We start from the raw sequence: 26,307 nt of genomic DNA on the forward strand, positions 1-26,307 counted from the left end.
TATGCTCTGCAATTCTCAAGCCAGTCGTGACTCGCTTGCTATAATGACAAAAAAGCTCTGCTTTACCCGCGAGGATTGCCTTCTCACATGGCCTCTTTGCCGCCCATGGCGAGCTTTTCCGTCCTCTGCGCAACCTCTTCGACCAGCTTATCCTCGACGCCGTCGAGGATGACGGCAGTCTCCTCGAGACTCATCTTGCCCGTCTCCACGAAGACGAAGTAGACGACCAAAGCCTCAAAGGCCAACCAGACGTCGTACGTAATGTAGTACTTCCACTTGGAGTTGGTCACGCCGATGGGGTTGGCGTACTGGTTGAAGATCAGCGCCAGGGCGACGAACAGGTTGTACAGCACCAGGCCCTTGGCGCGGAGGTTGTAAGGCAGGATCTCGACGACGTAGGTGACCTGCAGGGCGCCCCAGCCCACGGTGAAGGTGACGTTGTACAAGAAGATCATGGCCAGCACGCCCTTCGCCAGGGCCGGGGACCCCTCGCCGGTGAGGTCCGTCTGCCTCTCGTAGGTCGCCTGGAGGCCGGTCCAGATGACGTAGCACACGAGGGAGCCGACGGTGGAGACCATGAACATGGTGCGGCGGCGGAAGCGGTTGACGAGGACCGAGGCGAGGATGCCCCAGACGAGACCCCAGAGCGTGAGCAGGGCGTTGATGAGCGTCTGGGTGTCTTCCGAAGTGTATCCGATCGAGTCGAGGATGAGGGTGAGGTAGTAGGAAATCAGACCGTTGCCGGACCTAAATTTTGCCCCAAATGTTAGTCAAACCGTGAGTGATACCAGTCGTCGTCGAATCAGCTTACCATTGAGAGAAGAAGCCGACGCAGAGGATGATGAGGAACCTGCGTCGGTTTCCCGGCGTCTGGAAGAAGGAGAGGTAGGACGTCGTGCGCGAGGCCTCGGCCTCGAGGCGCAGGGCGGCCCTGATCTCCTCCATCTCCAGCGGCACGATGAGGTCGGAGGCGTCGCCGTTGGCGTGGTACTTGACGATCAGGGCCTCGGCCTCGGCGTCCCTCTCCTTGGCGATCAGCCAGCGCGGCGACTCCTCGATGAAGAAGCAGAGGCCGAGCTGGACGACGCTGGAGAGGCCCTGCAGGATGGAGGGGATGCGCCAGGCCCAGGTGTCGCCGATGCGGAAGGTGCCGTAGGTGATCCAGGCGGCGCTGAGGGCGCCGAGGCCCCAGAGCGAGTTGTAGATGCTGACGAGGGGCGCGCGCTGCGAGGGGTAGGCGAGCTCCATGATCATGAGCGGCGCGGCGGTGATGTTGAGGGCGAGGCCGAAGCCGAGGATGCCGCGGGCGGCGATGAACATGCCGACGTTCTGGGCCGCGCCCTGGAGGGCGACGCCGATGATGAGGATGGCGGCGCTGACCAGCAGGGCGGGCTTGCGGCCGAAGTGGTCGCAGAACCAGGCGCAGAAGGGCAGGGCGACGAGCTGGCCGACATTCTGGATGGCATTCAGACTGGAAAGACGAGGGGTGTCAGTATCATGTGCGGGAGAGATAGAGAGGGAGAGTCCGATATGGGGTCACTAACAGTCCCAGTTCCGATGCGTCGGGGTTGTTGAACGATGCCTTCCAAGTGTCCAAGGACTGCAGACCGTTCATCATGGAGCCATCGTAGCCGGTCGCGTAACTCGACACCAGGGACAGGGTAATGACGCAGTTCAATTTGATGATGCCCGGGTTCGACATCCACTTGAACGCGCCTCTCTTGTTGGCGATGGCGGCGTCAACGGTGACGGGGATGCCGACAGGCTCCGATGTGGCGGTGGCTTCTTTCGACATGGCTGCGCGGTTCCTCGGCGAGGTCGTCAAGGCCAGAGAAAGAGAGGAAGAGAGACAGAGAGGGAGTCTTCTCGGCTTGAGGCGGGGGGTGAGGAGAAAACGACCGAGGGGTCTATCGCGTACATATGCCGACGAAGCGCGACCCGGCGACAGGCCGATTAGCTTCGCACAGCTCCCAACTGACGATAACACTGCTACCACAGCCGGTCATGGTCCGGGCCGGAGGGGCACGGAATCCTACCTAGCCTATAGCCTGGGTTGCTTATTGAGAGAGATAGCCATGGACTGCCAAATAGAGCGAGGTCATGAGATATCAGTGGGGTTGCCGGATCCATGGCTTCGGGTTGGCTAGGCTTATCAGGTGAGGGAGCTAGTCGGGGGGAAACAAGCCGAATCGGGGAACTGTGAAATGAATCGTGGTGCCAGATGTAACATAGCCCCCAAGATGGGCGGGGGGGGGAAGAGGGGAGAAGGAGGAGCACGAGGAACACGAGGATGATGACGATCAAAGGGACGGGGAGAGAGGATTGTGTTGAGCTCGTGGCCTTGACAAGATATCCCGACCTTTGGGCTGACCGCGTGCCACGATGGCAATTTCAATATCTCTCCCCTGGTATCTCTCACGCGGCCGTTTCCGAGGTAAACGCATTGCCTCCCCCGCAAACCCATTCGTAACCCCACTTGTGCGCAATCCACTAGTTCGATGTTGGGGTATATGTAACATGGCCCGGGGGGGGTACGGTGATGGTCCACCGGCTCCGGCCCGGGCTTGGCCGGGCTCTGTCCGGCGAATTAGTGGTTGTGATTGGCGGATTCAGACGGAGTTGGCGGACCACGGGTTCTAGAAAGAGATTGGGCCGAGAGGCATGAGTTGGGGAAATTGGTTTCCCCAGACCAGACCCGAGAGACAGAGAGAGAGGTACAATCAGTTGTTTAATCGCGTGAGCAGCGGGACTCCACGCGAGAATGGCTTGGGATATCCACCCGGAACCTGGGTGATTATGGTATATAGCAGCGGGCCAGAAGACGATCGAGAGAGAAGACGTCTCTCGTCTCTTCCGATGATTGTTCCTCCAGTGCCCTGCGTATCTCTCTGACTCTTGCAATGCGTCTCAACCTGGCCGTGGCTTCAATCCTGACCTCCAGCGCGACGCTGGGGGTCGCAGCAGCAAGCAAGCCGACGCTTTCAGCTAGTGAGTAGATCCATCCCGCAGAATGAACCTAGACGTGTTTGTTCCATTTAGCGGGGGTTTTTTTTTCTTGGAAACTTACGGGATTGTTTATTAGACGCTCAAAGCTTGTTCGACTACGCCATGGGAGTCCAGGACTCGAGATGGGACGACTCGTACAAGCTTATCTGGTACCAGGACAACGGTCCGTGGTCCATCCGGTTCACGGCGTGGTACACGGCCGGTTTGCTGCAACGCAACGAGGGGAACGACGTGGAGAATGCAAAGGCGGCGATCAAGAACGTGTGAGTTCTGTTCATGTGTTTATTTGTGCTGTGCTTGAACGACACGAAGCTGATTGTGAGCCCACTGTTGTAGTTTGGCGAGCCAGTTGACTTCGGATTACGAGTCGGCATGGTACGGAACATTTAAGCTCTCGCCCGACGAGCCGGACCCGACGCCCGACTCTGAACTGTATCCGCCGAGTATCTACGTGAGTAGTAGTCTTCTCTTGGTGTTTCGCATTCCATTCGAAAAAGCAAGAATCGCATTGAGGTGCTGTGCGGTGCTAACAGTGGCTCAAGAACACGTATGATCCCAACTGGAGAGAGTTCATCGGGTAAGTCCAAGTCCACATGCCCGCCCCCCCACTGCAGCAGAGAGAGAGAAGCGGACAAAGATGGGAATACTAACTAACATTCACCAGAACCCAGCTCATCCAAGACGTCGAGCTCTACGGCGACCTCCTCGGCGATGACCTCGTCAAGAAGATCGAAGACGCGCTGGAGATTCAAGCCGTCGGTGCCATGAGGCGCAACGGCAGCTACCCCGAGGGCGACAACCTCATCCTGGGGTACTCCAACCCGAACCTCATGCGCGCCCTGACGGTCGGCTGGATCGGCGCGCGCCGCGGCAACACGACGTTTATCGACTTCGCCAACACGCACGGCACCCAGCTCCTCGAGCTCTTCCAGTTCAACAACACGCTGGGCGAGTACAACGCGCCCAACTACTACGGCATGGACGTGTGGGCGTTGGCGGCCAACATGGCCTACGGGCCGCGCAACGCCACCATGACGACCAACGCCGAGTACATGCTCACCAAGATGTGGGACGACCTCGCGACACACTACAACCCGTACCTCGGCAACTTGGTCGGGCCGTACGACCGCGCCTACACGCGCGACATGACGGAGCACTCGTCCATCCTGCCCATGTACTGGTGGGCCATCTTCGGGCGCGACTTCGGCCCGCAGCCGCCCAAGGGCGAGAACGACCTGCTCTACGACGCTGCCCAGGGCGCGGCCATCGCGCTGGTCTCGGACACGGTGGCCAAGCACATCTCGGCCGACGCCGCGGCTGCGCTCAAGGCCAAGGGCCCGTGGGAGGGCTCGCGCAGCATCGCGCGCACGGCGAGGGAGGAGCTGGACGCCGTCGGCAGCGAGGTCCGCAACGTCACGGCGTGGGTCAGCGCGCCGCTCATGGTGGGCGGCCAGGAGGTGGCCGAGGACGTGAACCGCGGCAACCAGTTCGTGCCGGCCATCGTGCACTGGGCGTCGGACCCGAGCCACGCGCCGTTCCCCTACATCGGCTTCTTCCTGCTGTACCCGTCGGCGTCGACCATCAAGGCCGTGGCCGGCGAGCGGTCCCTCAGCGTGTCGTACCCGAACGCGACGCAGGCCGGGTCCGACATCTTCACCTTTGCGCTGTCCGGCATCCCGCCGTCGTGGACGCTGGGCGGCAAGACCGTCACGGGGCTCGAGGACCTCCCGTGCCTGAGCGTCAACGTGTCGGCGCCGGGGCTGGAGAAGCAGCCGGTCACGTACGGCCAGCAGCTGAGGGACCACTGGTACTACAACGTGTCGTACGCCGTGCCGGCCGGCTTCGAGGGCGTGCCGCGGGTGGACTTGACGATGGAGTACACCTGCGAGATTTAGACGGCGTCTTTTACCGTCTTCTTCTTCTTCTTCTTCTTCTTCTTCTTTTCTTGGTGAACAGAGAAAGCCCACGTTGCATTAGGTTTAGATACGAGGCGTTTCGTCGAGCTCAGAGGCACGCAAACAGGCATCCATTGCTAGGTATATGCCTGCAAAAAGATGCAAATGCCCTCCGTGCGACCCGTCCGATGGTTTCGCGCACGCGTTGTTCATTGCCCCTCGCAGTACGGGACAATAGGGCTTGATAGACACGGCTCAGTATTCTCATGGTGTTACACTAGGCTGAATGTGCATGCAAGAAGTATAATGTTTAATTCATCTATATCTCCGTCTCGGGAGTCGTACCCGTGAAGATGGTCAAAATGTCTCAGTGAGAACCAAGAAATTGTACATCCGGCTCAGCTCACCTCTCACATGCACACGACAACGACGCATTCAGTTCATCCGGTTGCAGTCGTGTCTACATAAAGTGCCGGGATTCAACCAAGCAACTGTCAGAAACCCCCCTTGCAACAGCGGCTGTGGCCGACTCGTCCCCCCGTTTTGACACTCTGTCTACTGGGGACCGCCTTGGATCAGTGTACCGTAGTCCCCCTGTTTTGACATGCAGGCTTTGATCGGATGTAAGACGAGGATGCATTGCAGGTCGGCATTCGGCCAGGTAAACGCGAGAGAATATCCACGATGAGAAGATTGGGCGTTAGAGGTACAGGAGTGTGTCGTTTCGTGTATCCGTTATATCCATTGATTCGATTCAGTTTGCTCCGACTCACCGCTTCGTGTCGCATAGAGGGGGAGATATCTACCTATATTACGGATACTCGCCGTCTTTTCACCCAACATTTGGCCTGTGTGACCCTGGCAACGTCCCCCCCCCCTGTAGTTTCAGATTAAGCAAACACGCATCAAATATGCACTCGGAAGCTTAGCCGAACAAAGCCAACAGACTCTTCTCTTCCCTCGTGAACCCTCTGGCTGTCCGCCGAAGAATCGAACTGGAAATGCCCTCCCTTTGTGTAACGTTAGATAGAATCCAGTCGTTGACCCAACTCGATTGTTTATCCAGAGGCGGCGGCTCGAGACAAGGGACCAGGGGGGGGGATATATGCACACATGCCGTTCATCCTAACCACAAGAAACGCCCTAAAGACCCTCCCCCCCCCGATTGTCTCAGTTTAGCGTCTCGCCTCGCTCAGAAACGATGAAAAGCTTGGACTCTCGTGTCTCGAAAGGGACCGAGTCAAGTAGGTAGTGTAGACAATGTAAGCCCCCACCAAGGATAGCGCGCCCCTTACGTCTGTTCCGATCACCGTGGCCAATTTCCACTCCAAAGGGGGGCCATTGGGGGGTCTTTATGGGGATCTGGAAGGGGGTTCCATCTCGGTTTGGTGCTAGGTCACCCCCCCGTGTTCATTTTATTGCTACCCAAGCTCTTATGTTCGAATACCTTAGCTGGGCACGGCACTCGTTCTTTTCTTCTCGGACTCTCCTCCCCCGTCGCCAAGGAATGTACGTTTCTTGCTCTCTTCCGTCGGTGACTTCATCGTCCCTCGCTCGAACTCGTACTCGCACCCACCCACGTTACGTGAACTGAAGCGCCGGCCAGCCTCCTCGATCACAAGAGCAACCGAGCCGAGAGGACAGAGAGGGAGAGACGGAGAGAGAGAGAGAGAGAGAGAGACCAGAGACCGAGTGGGAGAGACAGGCTAGGGGAAGCTGGCTACCTCGGACAGGAAGAGAGAGAGATATATAGAGAGAGAGGGAGAGAGAGAGAGGGAGAGAGAGAGAGAGAGAGAGAGATGGGGGCCCCCGGTGATGGTTTCCCGCTCAGGGACCCGCCGTTCAAGGACAGCGAGTACGATGACGCCGACGACAAGTACGCGCGCCGGCGGAGCGCCGACGAAGAGGCCGGGTTCCTCACAGACGAGGAGCAGTACGAGCTCGAGGAGAGCACCTCCAGCCGGCCGTCGCTCTCGCAGCAAAAGTTCCCGCACACCCCGAAGCGCCACTGCATCCACGGCCCGCAGCCGCCGCGGGTGCACACCATCCGCCCCGTCCTGCCGGCCGTCCAGGAGGCGCCACCGCGGCTTCTCGACCTCATCGCGCCCACGGCCCGCCGCAAGGGCGCCCTCGTCGCCGTCTTCCTCGCCCTGTGGGCCGTCGCCTTCTCCGTGCCGCTGGCCTCGTCCCACGCCCTCACCGACGACGGCGCCAACGGCCGCCAGGTCGTCAGCCTCGACTGCGGCGACACGCTGTGGCGCTTCAAGAACGGCTGCGGCCTCGACGGCGCCGACTGCCGCCCCTTCGCCAACGCGAGCCTCTCCTTCCGCTGCCCGGCCAACTGCATGGCCCACAAGCTGCTGAACCCCCACGCCGTCGGCCCGCGCGAGATCGTCTACAAGCCGCTCGTCGTCGGCGACGGTGTCTACCGCGGCGACTCCATGATCTGCGCCGCCGCCATCCACGCCGGCGTCGCGACCGACCTCAGCGGCGGCTGCGGCCGCCTCCGCCGCCTCGGCCGCCACGAGGTCTTCAACGCCTCGGCCCGGAACGGCGTCGAGACCGTCCCCCTTCGACTCGTACTTCCCGGGGTAGGTCAACTGTAAGGGGGTCGGTCCCGTTAGTGAGTATATCAACGGAAATCGCAAGCGCCGTAATTAAGATTATCGGCGGATCCACACTCGCCTCAGCAAGATGTACCCTACTCTTGTACATGCGTGACGATGTCGAGTCGTTCAGAGCATCTCTCCCCGTCCGCGACCTGTTCATTAGAACGATCCAGTGCATTCCTGGTCCGGCCGCTGGCAGACTATGGCTCAAGATCTAGCGAGACGTTTTCTCCTATCCGGGTAGGCCGAGAAACCGACCTGAATTCTAGCGAATGGATAACCAGGGAGTGCCGGCGTAGCCCGGAAAAACCCGCTATAGGGTAACCGACCGGGAAGACGAGTGACCAACGTTCTATAGTCTCTCCATGCGGTCATGGTTTCGTGCTCCCCGCGCGACGGGAACCCAATTTGACCTGAATGCCTAGCAATGGTGACTACGAACACGTTTAGCCTACCCCCCTAAGACCAGAAGCCTTAGGAATGTTTCCCGGAGGGGAATGATCCAAACTTCCCTCCTCCCTGCCGCCTTAGTGTAGTATGTCGGACATCTTTAAACCTGCGTCGTCATTACTGCACTTGGTCGTGCGGAAACCCCGACTGTAGTTGAGCGAATGTCACTACAGGCTACAATTACGATGGCATCACCCCGCGACAGGTTTATGTTAGTTAGACCGCGTGACTGCAGAGCTCCGACCATCTTTAAAGCGCAGGTAAAGAGATACCAGGACTTCGTCGCTCCCCGCTGTCCTTCGAGCTGTCCGCCGCCGACCCGTCGGAGCTGCGCTGCGGCCGGCGGGACCCGCGCGAGGTCCTCCTGCCGACCTCGGTCTTCTTCTCCGCCGTCTTCTCGCTCTTCACGACGTCCCCGGCCTGGCAGTTTTTCGTCTCCTTCGTCGGCATCTTCGCCCACGTCAGCTTCGCCTCCGACCCGCCCACCACCTCGCGCCACCCGGCCTCCGTCCTGCCGGACCGCATCTCGCTGTTCGCCGGCCGCCTGATGCCCGCCGCCTTCTGCGCCGTCGTGCTCTACCGCATCTGCGTCCGGCGCACCCTCACCAACCTGCGGGCCCAGTTCGAGAAGACGGCGCTGTGGCTCGGCGGCTTCTGGTTCGGCGCGCTGTCCAACTACACGTTCGGCTGGATGCCGATCCAGCGCCTCACGGCCCACGACATCGAGCAGCAGCCCGGCGCCAAGCCGGCGCTGGCCCTCATCCTCATCGTCCTCGCCTTCGTCATGGCCAAGCAGGTCTACTTCTTCTGGCTCGAGGGCCGCCTGCCCCGCTTCCTGGCCCTCTACGCCCTCTTCCTTGCCGGCATCATCGTCGGCGTCTCGATCCCCGGCCTCGACCTGCGCGTGCACCACTACATCATGGCCTTCCTCCTGCTCCCCGGCACCAGCATGCAGACGCGCACCTCGCTCTTCTACCAGGGCATGCTGCTCGGCCTCTTCGTCAACGGCATCGCCCGCTGGGGCTTCGACTCGGTCCTGCAGACCCCCGACGAGCTGCGCGAGGACGGCGCCTTCGGCTCCCTCCTCCCCCGCCTCGCCGAGCCCGTCATCTCCTCGGGCTCCTTCGAGCGCAGCATCAGCTTCAGCTGGCTGCTGCCGTCCGACGCCGACCTCGTCGCCGCCGGCTACGACGGCGTCAGCGCCCTGGTCAACGACGTCGAGCGCTTCCGGTACTACTTTGCCGACGGCCCGGACGACAACCTGTTCGTGTGGATGCGCAAGGCCAAGATGGCCCTGCCCGAGTATTTCAGATTTGCTTACATGAAGGACGGCGTTACACTAGACTATACAAAGGCCGGCACGTGGTTCGCCAACGGAACGTGGGCGATGCCGCCGCAATAGAATATGGAATGGGATGATACCGGTGGGATTTAAGCATGCAAAAGGCGGTGAGGCGTTAAGATGTGCGATTCTGTTCATTTTTGTCTTTTTTTTACATAGCGACTAGGTACTGAGCATATGCATTTTTCATCTTCTTCTCAACATCATCGTCGCCGCTCGTGAGTGAGCCTCTTGTTCCCATCTTGCTTCCGTCCGCACGCTTTCTTCGGAATCGGGATACCCTGGCAAATCGGCCATGCCGAACACCAACGGGGAAGAGACTCATCATAAAATCCATAGCAACGGCCAACGAAAAGCCCCGCATTTCGTGTGTTATCCGCGCCCTTGACTGACATGCCGACATCGGCCTGATAGCCTTGTCCCACGTTTACCCCATGAACCGAGTGTGGCCGAAGCCGAAAAGGGCGCGGTTTGTGGCTGAACAGGCGCATGTTAAAGCCGGGCCGAATTCCTTGCTCCCGTCCAAGTCAGGATAGCCGTCAGGTTCATGTGTTCTTGTTCACGACTCGCCCCTTGACGCATCGGTCCGCACTCGGGCTCTGTAACTCTTAGCAACCATTATCACAAAAGTTTCCGAAATTTCCCAGACCACGAGGAGAGCCGACTTGTCATTCATTGTTCACTTGGAGTCCCGAAAAAGAGAGAGAAACAATGTCATCAACAAGAGTCACGCTGATCCCCTGGGACCCTGAGTCTGCAGACCACATCACGCGGATGGTGGACCAGAGGATAGCATGCGGCTGGGACGCTAACCTGGTGCCCGAATGGCAGGGCTGGCAGCGCTCGGGGTTCAAATGCATCTACTGGATCGTGAGTTGTCTCATGGTTTTTTTAGTCTTTTTTGTTTGTTTGTCTGGTGTGGGATGTTGACTTGAAGCGGACGCGATCCTGCGAATGGCCATTTTCACACATATTATATCTTATCTCGGGATTGCGCACCAGCTGACAACAGTGAACTCCAAAGGCACTCACAAGTGAAGACCCGGAGCGTGATGCAAAGATCGCCAAGCACGTGTCCGAATACCCAAAGGTCCCCCCTTCCCCGTCTTCCGCCCTGTCTTCCAGTCACTAACACCGACGCTGCCTCTCCAGGAGACGGAGCCGATTGTAGACACCGCACAATCCATCTACGCCGTCGCTAGGACGGCCACCGGGACACCGTTCCACCCCGTCGGCCACATCTCGCTCGACGCCGGCAACCCGCCCGCCGAGCCCCTCGGCCTCCCGATCCCCAAGGAGAACGTGTTCTGGGTGAAGAGCCTCTACGTCTCGGACGCGATCCAGGGCTCGGGGATCGGAAGGGCGGCGATGGACATGGCGGAGGCCATGGCCGCCGGCACACCGCTCTGCGCCAAGACGCTGGTGCTGGATACCGTCTCGAAGGAGGACCAGCTCCGGAAGGAGTCCGCCGTGGTGCACAAGGGAAAGCTTCCCGCTGTACGTCCTCTCCCTCCACTCATATCCTTCTGACGGACTTGCGATCCGGTCGACGTAGACGCTAACATGAACAAAACTCAGTCGCCCGCCCAAGCGTGGTATGAGAGGAGAGGGTACAAGCTCATCCACACAGTCAACAACTTCTACGGCTTCCCAGAAACGGATCCGGACGGAAACCCGGTGGTTAGAAGAACCGTCTTCTTGCGCAAAGACATCGTATAGTATTTTAGGGGGGGGGGATAATGAATCGCTATACGGAAGAGCACCACATCGCGGATAACACTGGGAGCTGTATCATGGGCCCTCGTGGTAGAACCTGCGCAATGGTGAAGGGACAAACTTGTTGTCTTGTCTGTAGTTGTGGATGGCACACTTTCTCCCCGCTGATCATTAGTGAATGACGGTCCTTTTACGACGGATGTGCTAGATGTCCGAGATCGTTCTGTTAGTCTATCCACATGACTACTTGGCGTATTTACAGAGACATGAATGTGCTATTGAGACTGTACAGCTGAACACACGGAAATCCCCAGAGACCTCGTCGGAGATCCTAGAGGGCTATACAGTCACGATAGGCTCACCAATATCTAGCGCTTGGGATCAGCCTCGTCATATCTCTCATCACGTAGCATAGTATGCATTCTTCACATCAGTTGCCTATATATAGAGGAGCTTTTCTTCACATATTAACATGTAACATAAAATGAAGCGCATCTTACTCCTATTTCTATTCTAAATTATTGGAGTTAGTCACCTCGACGCCATTGATCCTCTACAAGAGGTCGGCGTTGTATAACATAATCCCAACAACAATAACAAGACAACAGTTCTAGGCCTGATATGTCCCGAATCAGATTGATGAAGAAACTATTGCTACGATGACGCTACAAAATATGCGAGCGGCATGTGAGCACCTCTTACTGCTGCATATGCATGGTGTCGCTTATCCTATAGGAATTGCCTCCCCCCCCCCTGCTCTTAATCCGAATCTGAATTCCCTGGCGCTTAACTGAATCAGCTTGCATTTCACTGTCTTCCCCGAGTTCAATCTAGGCGCGTAGCTAAAGGGTGTTTGTTCCTTTCCCTGCCAAAAGCCCATTAGGATCGGCAGGCCATCCCCATTTACTTTACTCCTTCACAATGTTTAATGCTGAACGCCAACGTCTCCTGGATTCCTGCAGATGGAGCCCCGGTGAAGGGCAGCTTGGCTACTTCGAGGTTTGGGCTGATGACTGCGCGGGTACGTAACGACTCATGTTATCAGGCTCAGTCGACAAGGCCTAAACACGCAGATGCAGCTGGTTCCGTTGCGGACAGCTTCAGGACCGGCTTTCTGGACGACGATGAGGTCGAACAATGGCTTCACCAACAGAGGCGGTTCTCCCGGCGGGCCATGTTTGGCGAGGCCGAATCAACCATGCGTATCCGCCTCCTGATGTGCGAGCGCGTAGGGTGGCTCCCCTTGGGCTTCGCGATGAGCCGGTCCTCTTTCCTGGCCATGCAAACGGCCTTCCGGCTCTCGACTGAGATGCTGCCCGCTCTCGACGCCAACAACGGGGAGAAATACTCCAATCTGCGTTTCGGGGCGCACAACAAGAACAGGCCCGAGTTTATAGGTAGAGAACACCACGCGTGGCACTGCACTCGAAGAAAGGCTGATTGCTAGTCCAGCCCTCACGGCCAAGCTCCCTCAGATGTCCCAGTTGGGAAACCTCGGACTGGCAATGTCTCATCACCTCGAAACGGACACTACGGTGGCGTTTCTTCACGGCTGGAATATGTTCTGCGATCGGGACTACGTGACGAAAGAGCCGATCATCCCCCATGCCAAGAGTTTGCATGAGACGATGCAGTCCGCGACGACGACGCTCTGGGCTCACCCGCTGTTTCTGCCAATAGTCCTTATGCGGGAACACCTATCAAGAGCCGAGACATTCAAGAGGCAATTGGGGGCCAATATGACCGATATCGAGAAGGTCCTCGGGGTCACCAATGCCGCCCGGCTAATGCGCTCGGGAGTCGACGCGTTCGCTAAGCGCATGGTCCAGGACGAAGAAAAGAGGCTCCAAATCACGGCGCGCCTGCTCACGACGGCGAAGAATGTCGTCAATATCCTCGGGGTCCTAGAGTGGGATTTGCAGTACGCCAAGTTCCTCGGCCGCGTCAGCGGCGAACTGGGCGCGATCCACGGTCAAATGTCCCCCGCGGCGGACGCGGAGCTGCGCAGTATCGTCGACTACCTCCGATGCGAAGCGCTATCCCTTGTCTCGTTTGTCGGCGCGATGAAGTCGAAGCTAGATCTCCAGCTCACCGTGGTAAGAAAACGCCCTCCTTCCGCCCCCCGGAGTCCCGTGGAAAAAGCCGAGGCGAGCGGCTTACACGGAACGCTCGTACAGCTTTACAACTACATCGCCCAGGCGGAGAACAATCTCGACAGGAGGAATGCCGCGAACGCGGGTCTTGATAGCACGGCCATGAAGACGCTCGCCGTTGTGACCATGGTCTTCCTACCCCCTCCCCCCGGTTCGGCTTCTCGTTCCAAAAGTGACATCAGGGCCCCAGACTATCTTCAGCATGTCCATGTTCGGCTGGCAAGGTGCCTCTTCGACGGCAGGGGACACTAAGCGGACGGTCGTTCCCGAGCTCTGGATCTACTGGGCTGTGAGCATACCTCTGACGCTCGTTATTGTGATCGGCTGGCGCGTCTGGTGGCATTTCCAAAAGAGCTACTACGAGAACAAGTATTCGAGTGTGAAAACCGAGCGAAACGTCTAGATGGAAGAGAAGGATGAGCGAGAGTGCTTGATCTATGCGTAGTACGTGTCGGTCCAGTCTGGGTTCATCGCCCAATTAGCCAAGCGGAACGCTTAATATTCACCCTACCTATCCCGGAACTTGTCTGCACCTCAATCATGGACGGAAAATACGGTGTCGAAATTAACATGCCAAATAACTATCGCCACCTCTGGAATTCAGGACCGTTGTCGATGTAGGCATATATGTCTGCCAAGGGTAGAGTTGTCACCTAGTTGGGCGATATGATATGAAAAAAAAAAAAAAAAACCCTGTGAGGCAGTAATCTCCTCCCCGACTCGAGCCCAGACGCATCCGACCATCCTTCGTGGGCCTCAAGAGTGGGGGATATACACTTGGTGGGTGAGTCGATCTCCAACTGCCCAACGGGCCTGTGTGTTCAAACCGACTTCTTCCGAATTAGCCAAATACCATGAACGGACGGACCTTTGAGCAGACAGGTGGGCCACTGGTAACGGGTAATACATACGTTCAAGCGACTCAAGGTCCCGTAGGAGCGTCGCACCCACACATCTTTCCGAGTAAACGCGTCCTCTTCATTCCCCTTCCTTTGCCAAGCGGGCCTTCTTGACCACGCGCTTCAGGGTCTGGAGGCTGACCCGGCCCTCCAGCTGCCCCGAGAGCTCCCGATAGGTGGGAGGGTTCTTGGCCACGGCGGACCTGGCGACGGCCTGCTTCTCCTCCTCCGAGAGCTTCTCCGGCCTGCCCTTGCGGGGCGTGGACGCGAAAGACCTGGCGGTCCTGAACCGCCGGACGGTCGTCTGCACGGCGCCGGGCGAGCAGCCGAAGGCGCGCGCGGCCTCGCGGTAGCTGCGGCCCGCGAGCACGAAGGCGGTGATGGCGACGCGCTGCAGCTCCGTCAGCTCGTCGTTGGACTTGCGGTCCGCGGATAGCAGGGCGTTGAAGGCTTTCAGTTCGGCGTCCATTTCCCTGCGGTTCGTGATGGGTGAAAAAGGGGAAGGGAGGCGGGGGGGAGCTGGACAAGGGGCCTGGCGCGTGGAACGGCGGGGGGTGTGTTCAGACCTTTGGGCTCTGCCACGTAACTCAACTCTTTTTTATCATCCCCGTGCGGAGAAACCTGGAGCGCCAAGGGGGCCTGGATGCGCTCGTCTTGGTGGGATCCAATACTCTATCAACGAACCGAGTCTTGCAAGATGGAACAAATGGTTCTGGTGCAAGCAAGGCCTGGCATTTTTCTCCTTCATCATCATCATCTTCTTCTTCTTCTTCTCTTCTTCAGTCATCTAGAGGCCCTTGACACCCAGGGCAACAAGAGTGCTGCTGTGCTGCCTTGTCAGCATACAGATACCGACAAAGTCGATGAGTTACACCAGCGCCGATTGCATGTGTGCACAAAGTTTGCGCCTAATGGTGAGATGGCAACATTGCGACAACCCGCGGAGAGTCTGGCACTCGCGTTCTCTCGGGGTACGATTTACAAAGTCTACTGCTTTAATACAGCAAAAGAGTCAACCGCTTGTTCAAGATGCATTTGGGGTCGATGCGTTGGAATCACCTAATAGACCCAAGGATGGACAACGCGGCATGGTGTACCAATATCAACTATAACGCAGAGGATAGGCATCCTTCCTGGAAGTGTTAAAACACGACGAACTGTCGAAACAAGACGGCTAATCCACCCGTGTTTGACTCAGCCGTGGACGCGAGTCAAGAGGTTCATCGCCAAACCGACAAGCTAGGCCATCTGGCAGCGTGGATAAGGCTGAGGGAGCACCATCACTAGGAAAGATAGATAAAACCATCGACGCTGGCCCACGTCTTTGTTCTCCCCCGGGGCCAAGACGGCCGGCTCGACCCTGTCATTTAGCAAAGCTCAAGCCCCGAGACAACCTGAGGGTGGCGCTGTGGCGTGGACAGCAGGACCACCGCTAAAGAACCAAAACCTTGGAACCCCTTCAAGCGAAAGGTCGATGCCTGCGTCGATCGTGAGCTACCGCATCTCAGATCGCACATGGAGGAGCAAAACCCCGAGCCAATCCGGCCCGAAGCAGCATGCCCGTGCGTGCATCGGGGCTGCTCATCTGCTGCTACCTATAGGTACTATGGACTTCTACTGTGACGTGCCTGAGATGGATGGGCATGCCTGGGATGAGATAGGATGAGAAGGGCCTGGGGCTGAGCCGAAAGTGAGTGAGTGAGTGAATCTTGGGTGAGTGAGCGTGAATGAGGGGTGAGAAATGAGATGAGAGAGGCCAGTAAGAGCAACCCCCGGACGCTAAAAGCGCGAGGTGCGTCTCTCCAGACTCGCCATGACGTTATCGGTGACGTCTTGACTGCGCCGTCATTGGCTCTTCCGGAGACACTCGCCACGCACTTTGGGGCACCGGAAAGTGTGGCTGGAATGAAGGAAAACCTGGAACATGGAGAGAGAAGAGATGTAGCAGCACATGCACGAACTGACTGCTCACTGGATCGTCACTACCCGTGGGAGAGCTAGAGAGATAGAGGGGAAGAGGGAGGAAGCGCCGGCGCGAGAGATATTACTCCATGGCTGCTGGCTTCTGATTCTTGCATCGACACTTTCCATCATCCTGCATACCACCACCACCTATACGCTCTTTGTAATAATACCCCTTCACCCTAGCAAATACCGTGAACCATCTTATCCTACATTGACCACGACTTACCTACTATATACACCTAGACCAGACCAGCCTACCATAACCCCCCGTGTCACTGGCCTGCGGCGATCCATCATGCCTCGGACACTGCTCCTCTGTTTCGTCCACGGCTTCAAGGTAAAGTCGTGACCGGCAGCTGGATACCGTGATTCATCATCCAGCTAACACGATCCCAGGGCAACGACAACACATTTCACGACTTCCCAGATGTGAGTGTGTTTCCTCCTCTTCCGTTGCTCTTCGTGCTCATCCCCTCTCCTCCGTCCTAGGACCTGAAACGTTCAGTCACGAAGCAACTGCCCGACCACCGCGTCGAGTCCATCATCTACCCCCAGTATGAGACCAAAGGCGAACTGGCGCAAGCCGCCGAGGCTTTTTTGTCATGGTAAGGTGCCCCCCCCCCCCCCAAAGGCCTTGGGGGAAACGTGCTGAGAAGTCTGTGGCAGGCTGAAAGAGCAAGTGATGGAGGTCCGCAAAGCCAACGTTGAGAAGCCATGGCCGCCGAAGGATAGGCAAGTCGGCGTCGTCCTCGTCGCCCACTCAATGGGGTAAGAACACTCACATCCCCCCCATTCGAACCGAAGGGATTGGCAAGAAAAACTAAAAAGACCCAGAGGCTTCGTCGCCGCCGACGCGCTGTTCCTCGCCGTCAACGAGAGGGCCACTTCCAACCCGTCGGAAGACGACCCCATCTTCCCCCTAATCCAGGGCATCCTCACCTTCGACACGCCTTACAACGGCCTGGCCCGCTCCATGTTCGTCTACGGCGGCTTCTCAAACTACCAAAAGGTCAGCAGCGTCTTCAACGTCATGACCGCCCTCTCCGCCGCCGCGCCGGCCAGCCTCGCACGCCTGGGCACCCGCCGGGCCGCCACGTCGGCCGTCGCCTCTTCGGCCCGCCGCGCCGGCAACCCGGGCTGGAAGACGTGGCAGCTGATCGCCGTGCGCCCGGCACCGTCGGCGCCATCGCGGCCGGCGGCGTCGCCGCCTACGTCAACCGCGAGGCCATCATCTCGGGCCTCCGCAGCCTCAACAAGGGCTCCGTCAAGGAAGGGTACCAGCAGAGCATCGGCGCCCTCGGCCAGGGCCTCGCCTACATCAACCGCGGCACCGTCGGCCAGTCGTTCGCCTGGCTCTCGGACCACTTCACGTTTGTCGGCGCGCTCCTCAAGCAGAAGGAGCTCAACCGGCGCCTCGAGCGCATGGGCGCCCTCAAGGGCGTGGGCATCCACGACTTTTACGCGTCGCTCGGCGAGAACGGGTACTGGCAGGGCGGCTACTTCGTCCCCGAGAGGACGTTCTGCGCCGTCCCGGACGAGGGCCACGCGGCCTCGTCCATCTTCTCGCGCCAGGTGCTGCAGGAGGTCGACGACGAGGTGCAGGCGCACATGAGCATGTTCAAGCCGGAGAAGCACAAGGGCTACGAGAAGATGACCGAGAACGCGGCCGAAATGGTCATCCAATGGTTCAACAGCGACGCGCCGCTCGTCGACGACGCCAAGTTCCGCGACGCGCCGCCCGAAGAGGCCGCCGAGGACCACGAGGTCGAGGAGACGCTCGAGAAGGCCATCTCCAACACGACGGCGACGGAGCAAGAGGCGTCCGAGGCGTCCGGCGGCGACAAGGCGGACGACGAGGACGCGTCCAGGCCGCCGTCGGACGGGCTGCCCGACGAGTCGCCCATCGACATCGCCGCGGCGGCGTCGCTCGTGCCCCTGCCGGCGGACGGCGAGGGCGATCTGGTCGGGGACGCCAGCGCGGAAAACATGACGACCGAGGAGAAGCGGTCGTACATGCAGCACCTCTTCCAGATCGCGCAGTCGACCGGCACGGGCGTCAAGGGCTGGTGGCCCAACAAGATGCCCAACATGCCCAGCATGCCGAGCATTCCCAACATGCCGTCCATGCCCAAGGTGCCCGCCTCCGTGTCGTCCCTGGGCCAGGTCTCGATGCCGAGCGTGAGCATCTGGAGGAAGTCCACGCCGTCGCAGACACCGACGCCAGCCGGCGACGACGACGACAAGAATGACGACACCGAGACCGACGGCGGGGAGAAGCGGGATGCAAGCGCCGAGGGGGACAAGAACGAGGCCGGCAAGGGCCCCGAAGGAGCGGGAAACGAGGTAGCCAAGGCGGCGGCGGCCACTGGTGCCCTGGAGACGGCGGACGAGGCCGGCGACGACAAGTCGAAGAAATGAGTGAGGGATACGGGGGCGAGACTGGCTTGGAGACACACACGAGTTATTATATAGATATTTAATTATGAATGACTTACGCTTTGGTTGACTTGCACCTTGATGAGAAGGACACTTGCGTTGGTAATGATGTGGTTTGGATATCTACCTACAACAGGACACTGATCCAACGGTCTAAAAAAGAATCGGTCACTTGTGGTTTGTAGCAAGACGTAGGTGGTTTGCTGGCGTATCGAAGGTTGTGTTGATGGAAGGGAGCAAAATGTAGCATGAGACATGAGAAAAAAGCCAAAAGAAATGATTTCGCCCGGACTTGAACCGGAGACCTTCAGTGTGTTAGACTGACGTGATAACCAACTACACCACGAAACCAATTGATTGGAAAAAAGGAACTCTATGCTAGCTTATGACTCACACCATGCTTACCGAGTGGGACAGTAACCTTGATCAGGGGTCTTGGAGATCGTGTGTCTGCAATCCGAATTCCATTGGAGGATGCTCGCCATTGCCAAGTTTCATCAAAACAAGACGTCTACATATAAACGCTGAAGCAGGGGCGGAATCCAAGATTCGCAGTCGAGTTCGTCCGCCATTATGAGCCTTGTGCTCTAAACGTACATGCTGAGTTTCATCTCGCCGGCAACATAACGATGTGTGGAAGATGCTTTCTTGAGGTGACAGGGGATCTCGTCTACTTTCCAACCCTAGGGATCATCCGGGCGGCACATCAGTAACCGGCTCCCGCACGCGAATATCTTGAGCTTAGGGAGGGGGTCTTGCACGCACTAGTCGATCCCGGCCGTGATCATTGGAGGCCCCCAAGGTGCGATGCCGAAAGCCGGCGGGACTGCTCGCTGGGATGGGAACTGCGCCGCATGGGAAGTGAGACGGACGTGGATTCTTGGTAGCTCTCTGTGGGAACATCTTTACGGATACTGTCCATGAATATGCATCATGTTTCACGTGTTAACCATTTGCTGTGTCTCTACTAGAATATGCTCTTGGACCGAGGTGCGTCCCCCATGCATGATGAGCAGAGAGTCTGGTACTGGAGATCCCGAAATCACAATCTCCTCTTTCTTCCATGGCATCATCCAAGGCTTGCATTGAAATCTACTCCATCCGGCTCTCCAGCAGCTCGAGCATCTATCTCAGGGGGACGAATGCCACCATCTTTCACATTTCAACGCCTCCGTCCAAGTCACCATTCGGTTGGTCACCGTTGGAATCCCCTCGACCAGGAGCCGTATGGTGCGATATTGCGTGCTGAGGTCGCAATAGAGTGAATCATCAACCACCACCCACCAGCGGGCTGCCCCTGCGTCCCGTCACTTTAGATATATGCATATACCTTGCACGGCTAATCTCGCTTCCCTGTCCCGGCCGTCGTGCTCACGGCCGCTGTCAACCCCGCATCCCACATGCTGCTCGACTCTTCGCCATTGGATCGCGATAGAGTCCGCCTCTTGGACCGTTCTCGCATGCCCCCTCTCGGTCTCTCGGTCGAACAGAACGTCTGCGGGACCTGTATCCCGGCCTAATTGCTCCGTCGGGGAGGTGAACAAGTTTCTCCTGGATAGACTCTGTTCATCGGCGCCATTGCACCGAAATATGAGAGCTCCCATTTGCGACTCGCAGCACCTTGTTCCAGCTAGACTGCCAAAACCTTGCATCGATCCCCTCTCTGGCGATCCGTGGTACCCATAGACCCTAATCTAACCTGCAGATTTAGTCGCCATCAGCAGTGTAGCATCGAGGACCGTCATGAGTTCAGATCCTCGCACCGGATGATGCCATCCCCAGGCGGTGCTGCGAAGCCAGGAGCTGACGCGCCAGCGCAGACGGGTGACACGCAGTTCGCCGCTCATTATCCCGAGGACGCCTCGTTCTTCTTGTATTAGAAGGACGAAGCGGCCGCACTCGCCGCCACGGTTCTTTCGCTGCAACGGCCAGACTCGACTCAGGGTTCGTTCGTCCTTTCGTTCATTCCAAGGCATGTCGCGAATCATTGTTGGTCTCGTCGTCCTCTCCGGGCTCCTGGGGTCCGGCGACGCCCAGCGCTTCGACAACGGCACCGGCGCCGACAGCGCCACTGTCCGGTGGCTCGGCCGCACGCCCTCGTACAGCGCCGGCACGACCTTTGGCCTGCCCTGGGCCCGCGGCAAGCACTTTTCCAACTCGACCGAGTTCACCGTCTCCGGCGGCGGCCCGCTGCAGTCCTGGGTCACGGCCTACTGGTCCGACGGCTCCATCAAGTGGACCGGCCACGCCATCCCCGAGGCCAACACCATCCTGGACGAGTACACCGTCAGCGCCTCGTCGTCGCCAAACTCGACGGCGCGCTTCTCCCGCACGAGGCGGCAGCAACAGCAGCAGCCCGGCGGCTTGACTGTGTCCGACTCCTCGGACGCCGTCAGCGTCGACACCGGCAAGCTCGCCGTGACGTTCCCCAAGTCCGGCAACGTCGTCGTCGGCGAGATCAAGACCGCCTCCGGCAAGACCATCGGCGAGAACGGTAGGCTCGTCCTACACTCCCAGTCCGGCGTCGAGGACCGCGCCGAGCTCAAGGGCCAGACCGGCATCGCCCACTTCAACTTCGAAAGCAACGTCGAGGAGGTCACCGTCAGCAAGGACAACACCGCGCGCGCCCTCGTCACCGTCCGCGGCAAGCACACCGTCCAGGGCGAGGGCAGCCACCCCGACTGGCTCCCCTTCGTCCTGCGCTTTTACCTGTACCGCAACTCCGAGGCCGTCCGCATCGTCCACACCGTCGTCTACGACGGCAAGGCCGACGAGGACTTCATCTCCGGCCTCGGCATCCGCTTCGAGGTCCCCCTCGAGGGGGAGGAGCAGTACAACCGCCACGTCAGAATCTCCGGCATCGACGGCGGCCTCCTCAGCGAGGCCGTCCAGGGCATCACCGGCCTCCGCAGGGACCCCGGCGCCGCCGTCCGCACCGACCAGTACGAGGGCGCCGAGCTGCCTGACCCCGCGACGTGGGACCAGAGAGTCACCACCAGGCTCCACTGGATCCCTACCTGGAGCGACTTCAGCCTGACCCAGTTGTCCCCCGACGGCTTCACCCTGAAGAAGCGCACCAAGGCCGGCCAGAGCTGGGTCAACATCCCCGGCGGCACGCGCGCCGGGGGCCTCGCCTACCTCGGCGGCGCCACCAAGGGAGGCCTCGCCGTCGGCCTGCGCAACTTCTGGAAGCGCTACCCTACCGGCATCGATATCGCCAACGCCGCCACCGACAGGGGCGAGATCACCATCTGGATCTATAGCCCTGCCGCGCCGGCCCTCGACCTCCGTCCCTACCACGACGGCCTCGGCCAGGACACGTACGCGGAGCAGCTCGACGCCCTCGAGATCACGTACGAGGACTACGAGCCCGGCTTCAACAACCCGTACGGCGTCGCCCGCACCAACGAGATCTTCCTCTACGGCTTCGAGTCGACCCCGAACCGCACCCTCCTCGCCGACCTGACCGAGCACACCAACAACCCGCCCGTCCTCTACGGCGAGCCCGGCCGTCTGGCCGAGACCAAGGCCCTCGGCAACTACTGGACGCCGCCCTCCGCGTCCCCCTCGGGCCTCGAGGCCGACGTCGAGAAGCACCTCGACTTCCTCTTCAGGTTCTACGAGGGCCAGGTGGAGCAGCGCAGGTGGTACGGCTTCTGGGACCACGGCGACTTCATCCATACCTACGACACGGACCGCCACCAGTGGCGCTACGACGTCGGCGGCTACGCCTGGGACAACTCGGAGCTCTCGCCCGACCTCTTCTTCTGGAACTACTTCCTCCGCACCGGCCGCGAGGACGTCTACCGCTTCGCCGAGGCCCTCGTCCGCCACACCGGCGAGGTCGACGTCTACCACCTCGGCGACCTCAAGGGCCTCGGCACCCGCCACGGCGTCCAGCACTGGGGCGACAGCGCCAAGCAGGCCCGCATCTCCACCCCGCAGTACCGCAAGGCCTTCTACTTCGTCTCCGGCGGCGACGAGCGCACCGGCGACATCGTCGAGGAGATCCTCGACGCCGACAAGACCTACGGCGTCCTCGACCCCAACCGCAAGGTCCGCACCGACGGCTGGGTCCCGACCCCCAACGCCTCCGTCGCCGTCGGCCTCGGCACCGACTGGTCCTCCCTCGCCTCCTCCTGGCTCCTCGAGTGGGAGCGCCGCGGCCCCCGCTGGGAGGAGGCCCGCACCAAGCTCACCAACACGGCCGCCAGCATCGCCCGCCTCAGGAACGGCTTCGTCACCGGCTCCGGCCTCTACAGCCTCGCCGACGGTACCTTGGGCCCGCCCCCCGCCGACCCGACCAACAACGGCACCGTCGCCGTCTCCCACCTGTCCGCCGTCTTCGGCCTCATGGAGGTCGTCGCCGAGTTCATCGAGCACGCCGGCGCCGACGACGTCCCCGAGGGCTTCGAGCAGGCCTGGTACGACTACTGCTACTACTACAGCGCCGGCGCCGCCGAGCAGACGGCCCGCTACGGCAAGGGCTTCGGCAACACGAGCCTCAAGCAGGGCCACTCGCGCCTCACGGCCTACGCCGCCCACCGCACCGCCAACGCGACCCTCGCCGCCCGCGCGTGGCGCGAGTTCTTCGACTCGGACGGCCTCAAGCAGACGGCGCCCTGGGCCGCCGTGCGCCTCGAGGGGAGCGCCGTGCTGGCGCCCGTCGACGAGGCCGCGTGGATCTCCACCAACGACGTCGCGCTCTACGGGCAGGCCGCCATAGTCAACTTGGCCCTCGTCGGGGGGTCCCTGGAGTAAATGTTTTTATGCTATTTATTGTATTGGGAAGCTTGTGCCTTGTTCACCCGGATCAAAATACGAGTTTGATTTCTTGTACAAATATAACTTTTACGTGTGTACTTATGTTACGATAGCTTCATACCTAGGATCTTTTCTTTACGTCTCTACTTACATACCACTAAGCCCTTCTTGATTCTATTCCTATATGCCCTGCCGTGTCCTCTAACTGGTGGCAACATAGGCACTTCAGCACAGCCCCATTCCCTTTTGCCAATCCAGAATAACACATCAAATAACTCTCAGATGTTCCTCCTCCGCTCAACTTCTTCGTCAGTTTAAGATATGTTTCGGTTACCAATCAAGTCGTCAGATGGTGTTTGCAACTTGTGTTTCGGTTATACCCAAAGTTTGAAGGGCACATATCCAGGCACCTACAACAGATATCCCTCTTCGCTATTCCTAGACCAGACTATTACTTTTGAGACTGTAAGTCGAACCAAGATCGAAGCGAATCGAAGGAAAATCCTGCTGGGTCGTGACGAAGTGGAGAGAAACTGTCCCAATCAGCAAGCTCACAGCAGAGTAATAAATTAAGGCCAAGTATAGAGGAACCCCCCCCCACGGGCAAACTTACAGAGTAGCAAGGCTCCGAACCTGGGCGGAAATGACACTGCATTAGAAGTTCAGGATCACAAGGTATTCCCCCCAGATTTGCAACAGCCATTGCCCGTTACAACGACAGAAGTTGACTGGAATGACGTCTCTACGTATGGTGTTACAAATGCACGAAACGGCCTCTCAGAGAATGCCCCTATTGCTCCCTGGATCCCTTACAAAGCAATTGCCTCGCTAGGAGAAGGGTTGGATGACACTTTTGTTAATAACCAAAACGATATTAGAAGACAAAGACTCTTACTAAGTAAAAGATATGACGAAGCAGTACTGCTTAGGGTGTAATTCATCGAGTTAAAAGTATTATGTTATTTCTATAGTTATACTGTTCATGACAAAGCACTTTTTCAGATAACAAAAGTCATAGAAAAGCAGCTTGATTATCTACAAATAACACTGCCTAGTCTAGACTATAAACATCGATAGGGTAGCAGCAATAGAGTATATTGGCTGTTGGTGCTTGAAGTTGGTGATGATCAGAAAAGGAGGAAAGTGATTGCTGCCGTGGATATCCATAGTGTATATGAGCTGCCAAGGATGGTCACATGTTTCCGCATGTGACCTCAGGTCGGCTCCACCCTCCAGCGGTTGATATCTTGTCAAGAATATTACAGATCTGACCTTGACTCCATTCATCTCAAATCCAGCCAGCCAACTCCCCCCTCCGCCTTGATCGGCGCACATCATCTGCACTTTAGCCAATGCCACGTGGCTTTCTGGAGATGTCATTGACAGCAGCAGCACACACTGGTCACTGGTAAGGTATTCCTCTGAAGCAATACACCATTGAATGTTTGGACTTTAAGATGTATCATCAGCTATTGCCGAATGACTCTAAAAACATGGAATAGAGGCATCAGCTGGCTACGTGAGAGCTTTGGAAGCCTAGAATGGCGACGGCGGGGGAAAAAGGCGGATTGTGAGTCAAATCAAAAGGCACTAGATAGCGAAACTCGATGTGAAGGCGGATTGGCCCGTTACTGACCGGAAGGCTTGGCTTACCAGCAATAGCATTAGCCTGTATGCAGGACATACATTTGCCCACCCTCTTCTTGAGCTTTTGATAAGAATGGTCTCATACAGCCTGATGATGACTGCATGCAGCCTGCTCACGGGACAATGGCTCCGTTGGAAAACCTCATCCATCCTGGGCCTCATAGAACCTGGTTTATAGCTATGTTCACTGCTTGAAGTGAGTTCTTGCCGTTCAGAATGGGTTTCATAAAAGTCTAGGTTCGTTGGACATGGTTCAAGAGGAGGGCCACGTACTCATAGCTCTCGATCGACTCAGGCGCGTTTGTACGTGCGGGAGAGACGAAGATGGATGAGATGGGGGTGGGTACCCCGCTTGTGGTGAGATGCCTCTTATTCAACGAGGCTGAAAAGTGTCTCAGTTTCGATGAGGTATTTTGCATAGTCAGCGAGTATGGAATGTTGCGTGCATGCAAGCCGAGTCTAGGAACTATGCGTCGGCAGTTGTACTCGCTTTATCGATCTCGCGCCATCATCCGTCGATGAGGTCATGGCCGGTTCTCATAAGCCTCATTGACATCTAGCTCAATTATGTATGTTGTTTCGCCGAGCGAACCATCTTCTAGGCCGCGCAGCATTGCAAGGCAACCATGTGGTTCAATACCGCAGCCGAATGAGGCCAATGGGGGCAGTGTAGGAGATTGCAGATGTGATAGATGCCTGGATGCAGGCTTCTTATTCAAGAGTCAAGAGGGTGTGAAGTCGGTAAGTAGTTTTCTAGCCTTTTTTCCACTTCAGCTGGGCATAAATGTAGGGGGGGCCGTGTCAGGTCGAACCCTGGATTCGTCTTCCTCCAGTCACTCACTACCTTGTCTTCGTCATAGCCTCTTTGGTCAAGGAGATAGCCTTGGAAATTTCACATTCTACCGTGTGCCCCCAACTCGCTTCTTCTCCGAGGCCAATCTTCCACCAGGAACGAATGGAAGTATCCGCAAGGCCTTTGGAAAATGCTGTGAGTTATCCCTGCCCTGGGTACTACTCGGAAGTGTTTCCATTCTGGTTTCATCGAGGCTAACCCAATCACTAAGCCAATGGCTTACGAAGCAATTTCCTCGCTGGGAGATGAGATTGATGATACCTTTGTTATCAATCATGAAGGGAAAAGGTTCTTCCCAAGGAACGAGCTGCGACTCTTCGTCACCAGAGAACGTGTATCAACGGTTCTTGAGGCGGCAAAATTGGACGCAGATGCCAACGGTTTGCGGGACTTTGTCGTGAAAAATGCAGCACGTTTGTTCCTGATTTTGGTACTGATGTCTACTACAAGTGAGGAGAAGGTGTCCCTGCTGAAAGAACTACAAGAGAAACGTTTAGGGGACGATTTCCTCCCAGTTAAATTTGTCAGGAACCATCAAAAAAGAGTCTGGTATTGGGAGTCAAGTCTCCCTG

At 58.0% G+C, this 26,307-nt stretch overlaps 8 protein-coding genes and 1 non-coding gene across 9 annotated transcripts; 6 read left to right on the forward strand and 3 right to left on the reverse strand.

The window, feature by feature from the left end:
* Window positions 1–83: 83 nt before the first annotated feature.
* On the reverse strand, window positions 84–1,795 carry GLRG_05303 (uncharacterized protein; the record flags this gene model as incomplete). The annotated part of the gene is made up of 3 exons (XM_008095988.1): window positions 84–747; window positions 812–1,471; window positions 1,545–1,795. 3 exons carry the CDS (start codon window positions 1,793–1,795, stop codon window positions 84–86), a joined length of 1,575 nt encoding a protein of 524 aa, XP_008094179.1.
* A 1,105-nt stretch (window positions 1,796–2,900) lies between these two features.
* On the forward strand, window positions 2,901–4,901 carry GLRG_05304 (uncharacterized protein; the record flags this gene model as incomplete). The annotated part of the gene is made up of 5 exons (XM_008095989.1): window positions 2,901–2,988; window positions 3,083–3,269; window positions 3,343–3,457; window positions 3,549–3,583; window positions 3,671–4,901. 5 exons carry the CDS (start codon window positions 2,901–2,903, stop codon window positions 4,899–4,901), a joined length of 1,656 nt encoding a protein of 551 aa, XP_008094180.1.
* Window positions 4,902–6,700: 1,799 nt separating this feature from the next.
* Window positions 6,701–9,362, forward strand: GLRG_05305 (LCCL domain-containing protein; the record flags this gene model as incomplete). The annotated part of the gene is made up of 2 exons (XM_008095990.1): window positions 6,701–7,503; window positions 8,216–9,362. The coding sequence occupies 2 exons, from the start codon at window positions 6,701–6,703 to the stop codon at window positions 9,360–9,362; spliced, it is 1,950 nt and encodes a 649-aa protein (XP_008094181.1).
* A 651-nt stretch (window positions 9,363–10,013) lies between these two features.
* Window positions 10,014–11,021, forward strand: GLRG_05306 (uncharacterized protein; the record flags this gene model as incomplete). The annotated part of the gene is made up of 4 exons (XM_008095991.1): window positions 10,014–10,172; window positions 10,327–10,392; window positions 10,455–10,799; window positions 10,881–11,021. The coding sequence occupies 4 exons, from the start codon at window positions 10,014–10,016 to the stop codon at window positions 11,019–11,021; spliced, it is 711 nt and encodes a 236-aa protein (XP_008094182.1).
* Window positions 11,022–11,939: 918 nt separating this feature from the next.
* GLRG_05307 (uncharacterized protein) lies at window positions 11,940–13,574 on the forward strand (the record flags this gene model as incomplete). The annotated part of the gene is made up of 5 exons (XM_008095992.1): window positions 11,940–12,039; window positions 12,098–12,415; window positions 12,471–13,114; window positions 13,196–13,322; window positions 13,354–13,574. 5 exons carry the CDS (start codon window positions 11,940–11,942, stop codon window positions 13,572–13,574), a joined length of 1,410 nt encoding a protein of 469 aa, XP_008094183.1.
* Window positions 13,575–14,149: 575 nt separating this feature from the next.
* GLRG_05308 (uncharacterized protein) lies at window positions 14,150–14,539 on the reverse strand (the record flags this gene model as incomplete). The annotated part of the gene is made up of 1 exon (XM_008095993.1): window positions 14,150–14,539. One exon carries the CDS (start codon window positions 14,537–14,539, stop codon window positions 14,150–14,152), a length of 390 nt encoding a protein of 129 aa, XP_008094184.1.
* A 1,791-nt stretch (window positions 14,540–16,330) lies between these two features.
* Window positions 16,331–18,453, forward strand: GLRG_05309 (uncharacterized protein; the record flags this gene model as incomplete). Its single annotated transcript, XM_008095994.1, has 6 exons — window positions 16,331–16,372; window positions 16,432–16,464; window positions 16,525–16,640; window positions 16,702–16,803; window positions 16,870–17,044; window positions 17,098–18,453. 6 exons carry the CDS (start codon window positions 16,331–16,333, stop codon window positions 18,451–18,453), a joined length of 1,824 nt encoding a protein of 607 aa, XP_008094185.1.
* A 295-nt stretch (window positions 18,454–18,748) lies between these two features.
* On the reverse strand, window positions 18,749–18,822 carry GLRG_13128. Its single transcript has one exon. It is a non-coding gene; the product is annotated as a tRNA-Val (tRNA).
* A 1,623-nt stretch (window positions 18,823–20,445) lies between these two features.
* On the forward strand, window positions 20,446–23,232 carry GLRG_05310 (uncharacterized protein; the record flags this gene model as incomplete). The annotated part of the gene is made up of 1 exon (XM_008095995.1): window positions 20,446–23,232. One exon carries the CDS (start codon window positions 20,446–20,448, stop codon window positions 23,230–23,232), a length of 2,787 nt encoding a protein of 928 aa, XP_008094186.1.
* Between the last annotated feature and the right edge of the window lie 3,075 nt (window positions 23,233–26,307).

Source organism: Colletotrichum graminicola (genome assembly GCF_000149035.1).
Source record: "Colletotrichum graminicola M1.001 genomic scaffold supercont1.18, whole genome shotgun sequence".
Classification (NCBI taxonomy): domain Eukaryota; kingdom Fungi; phylum Ascomycota; class Sordariomycetes; order Glomerellales; family Glomerellaceae; genus Colletotrichum; species Colletotrichum graminicola.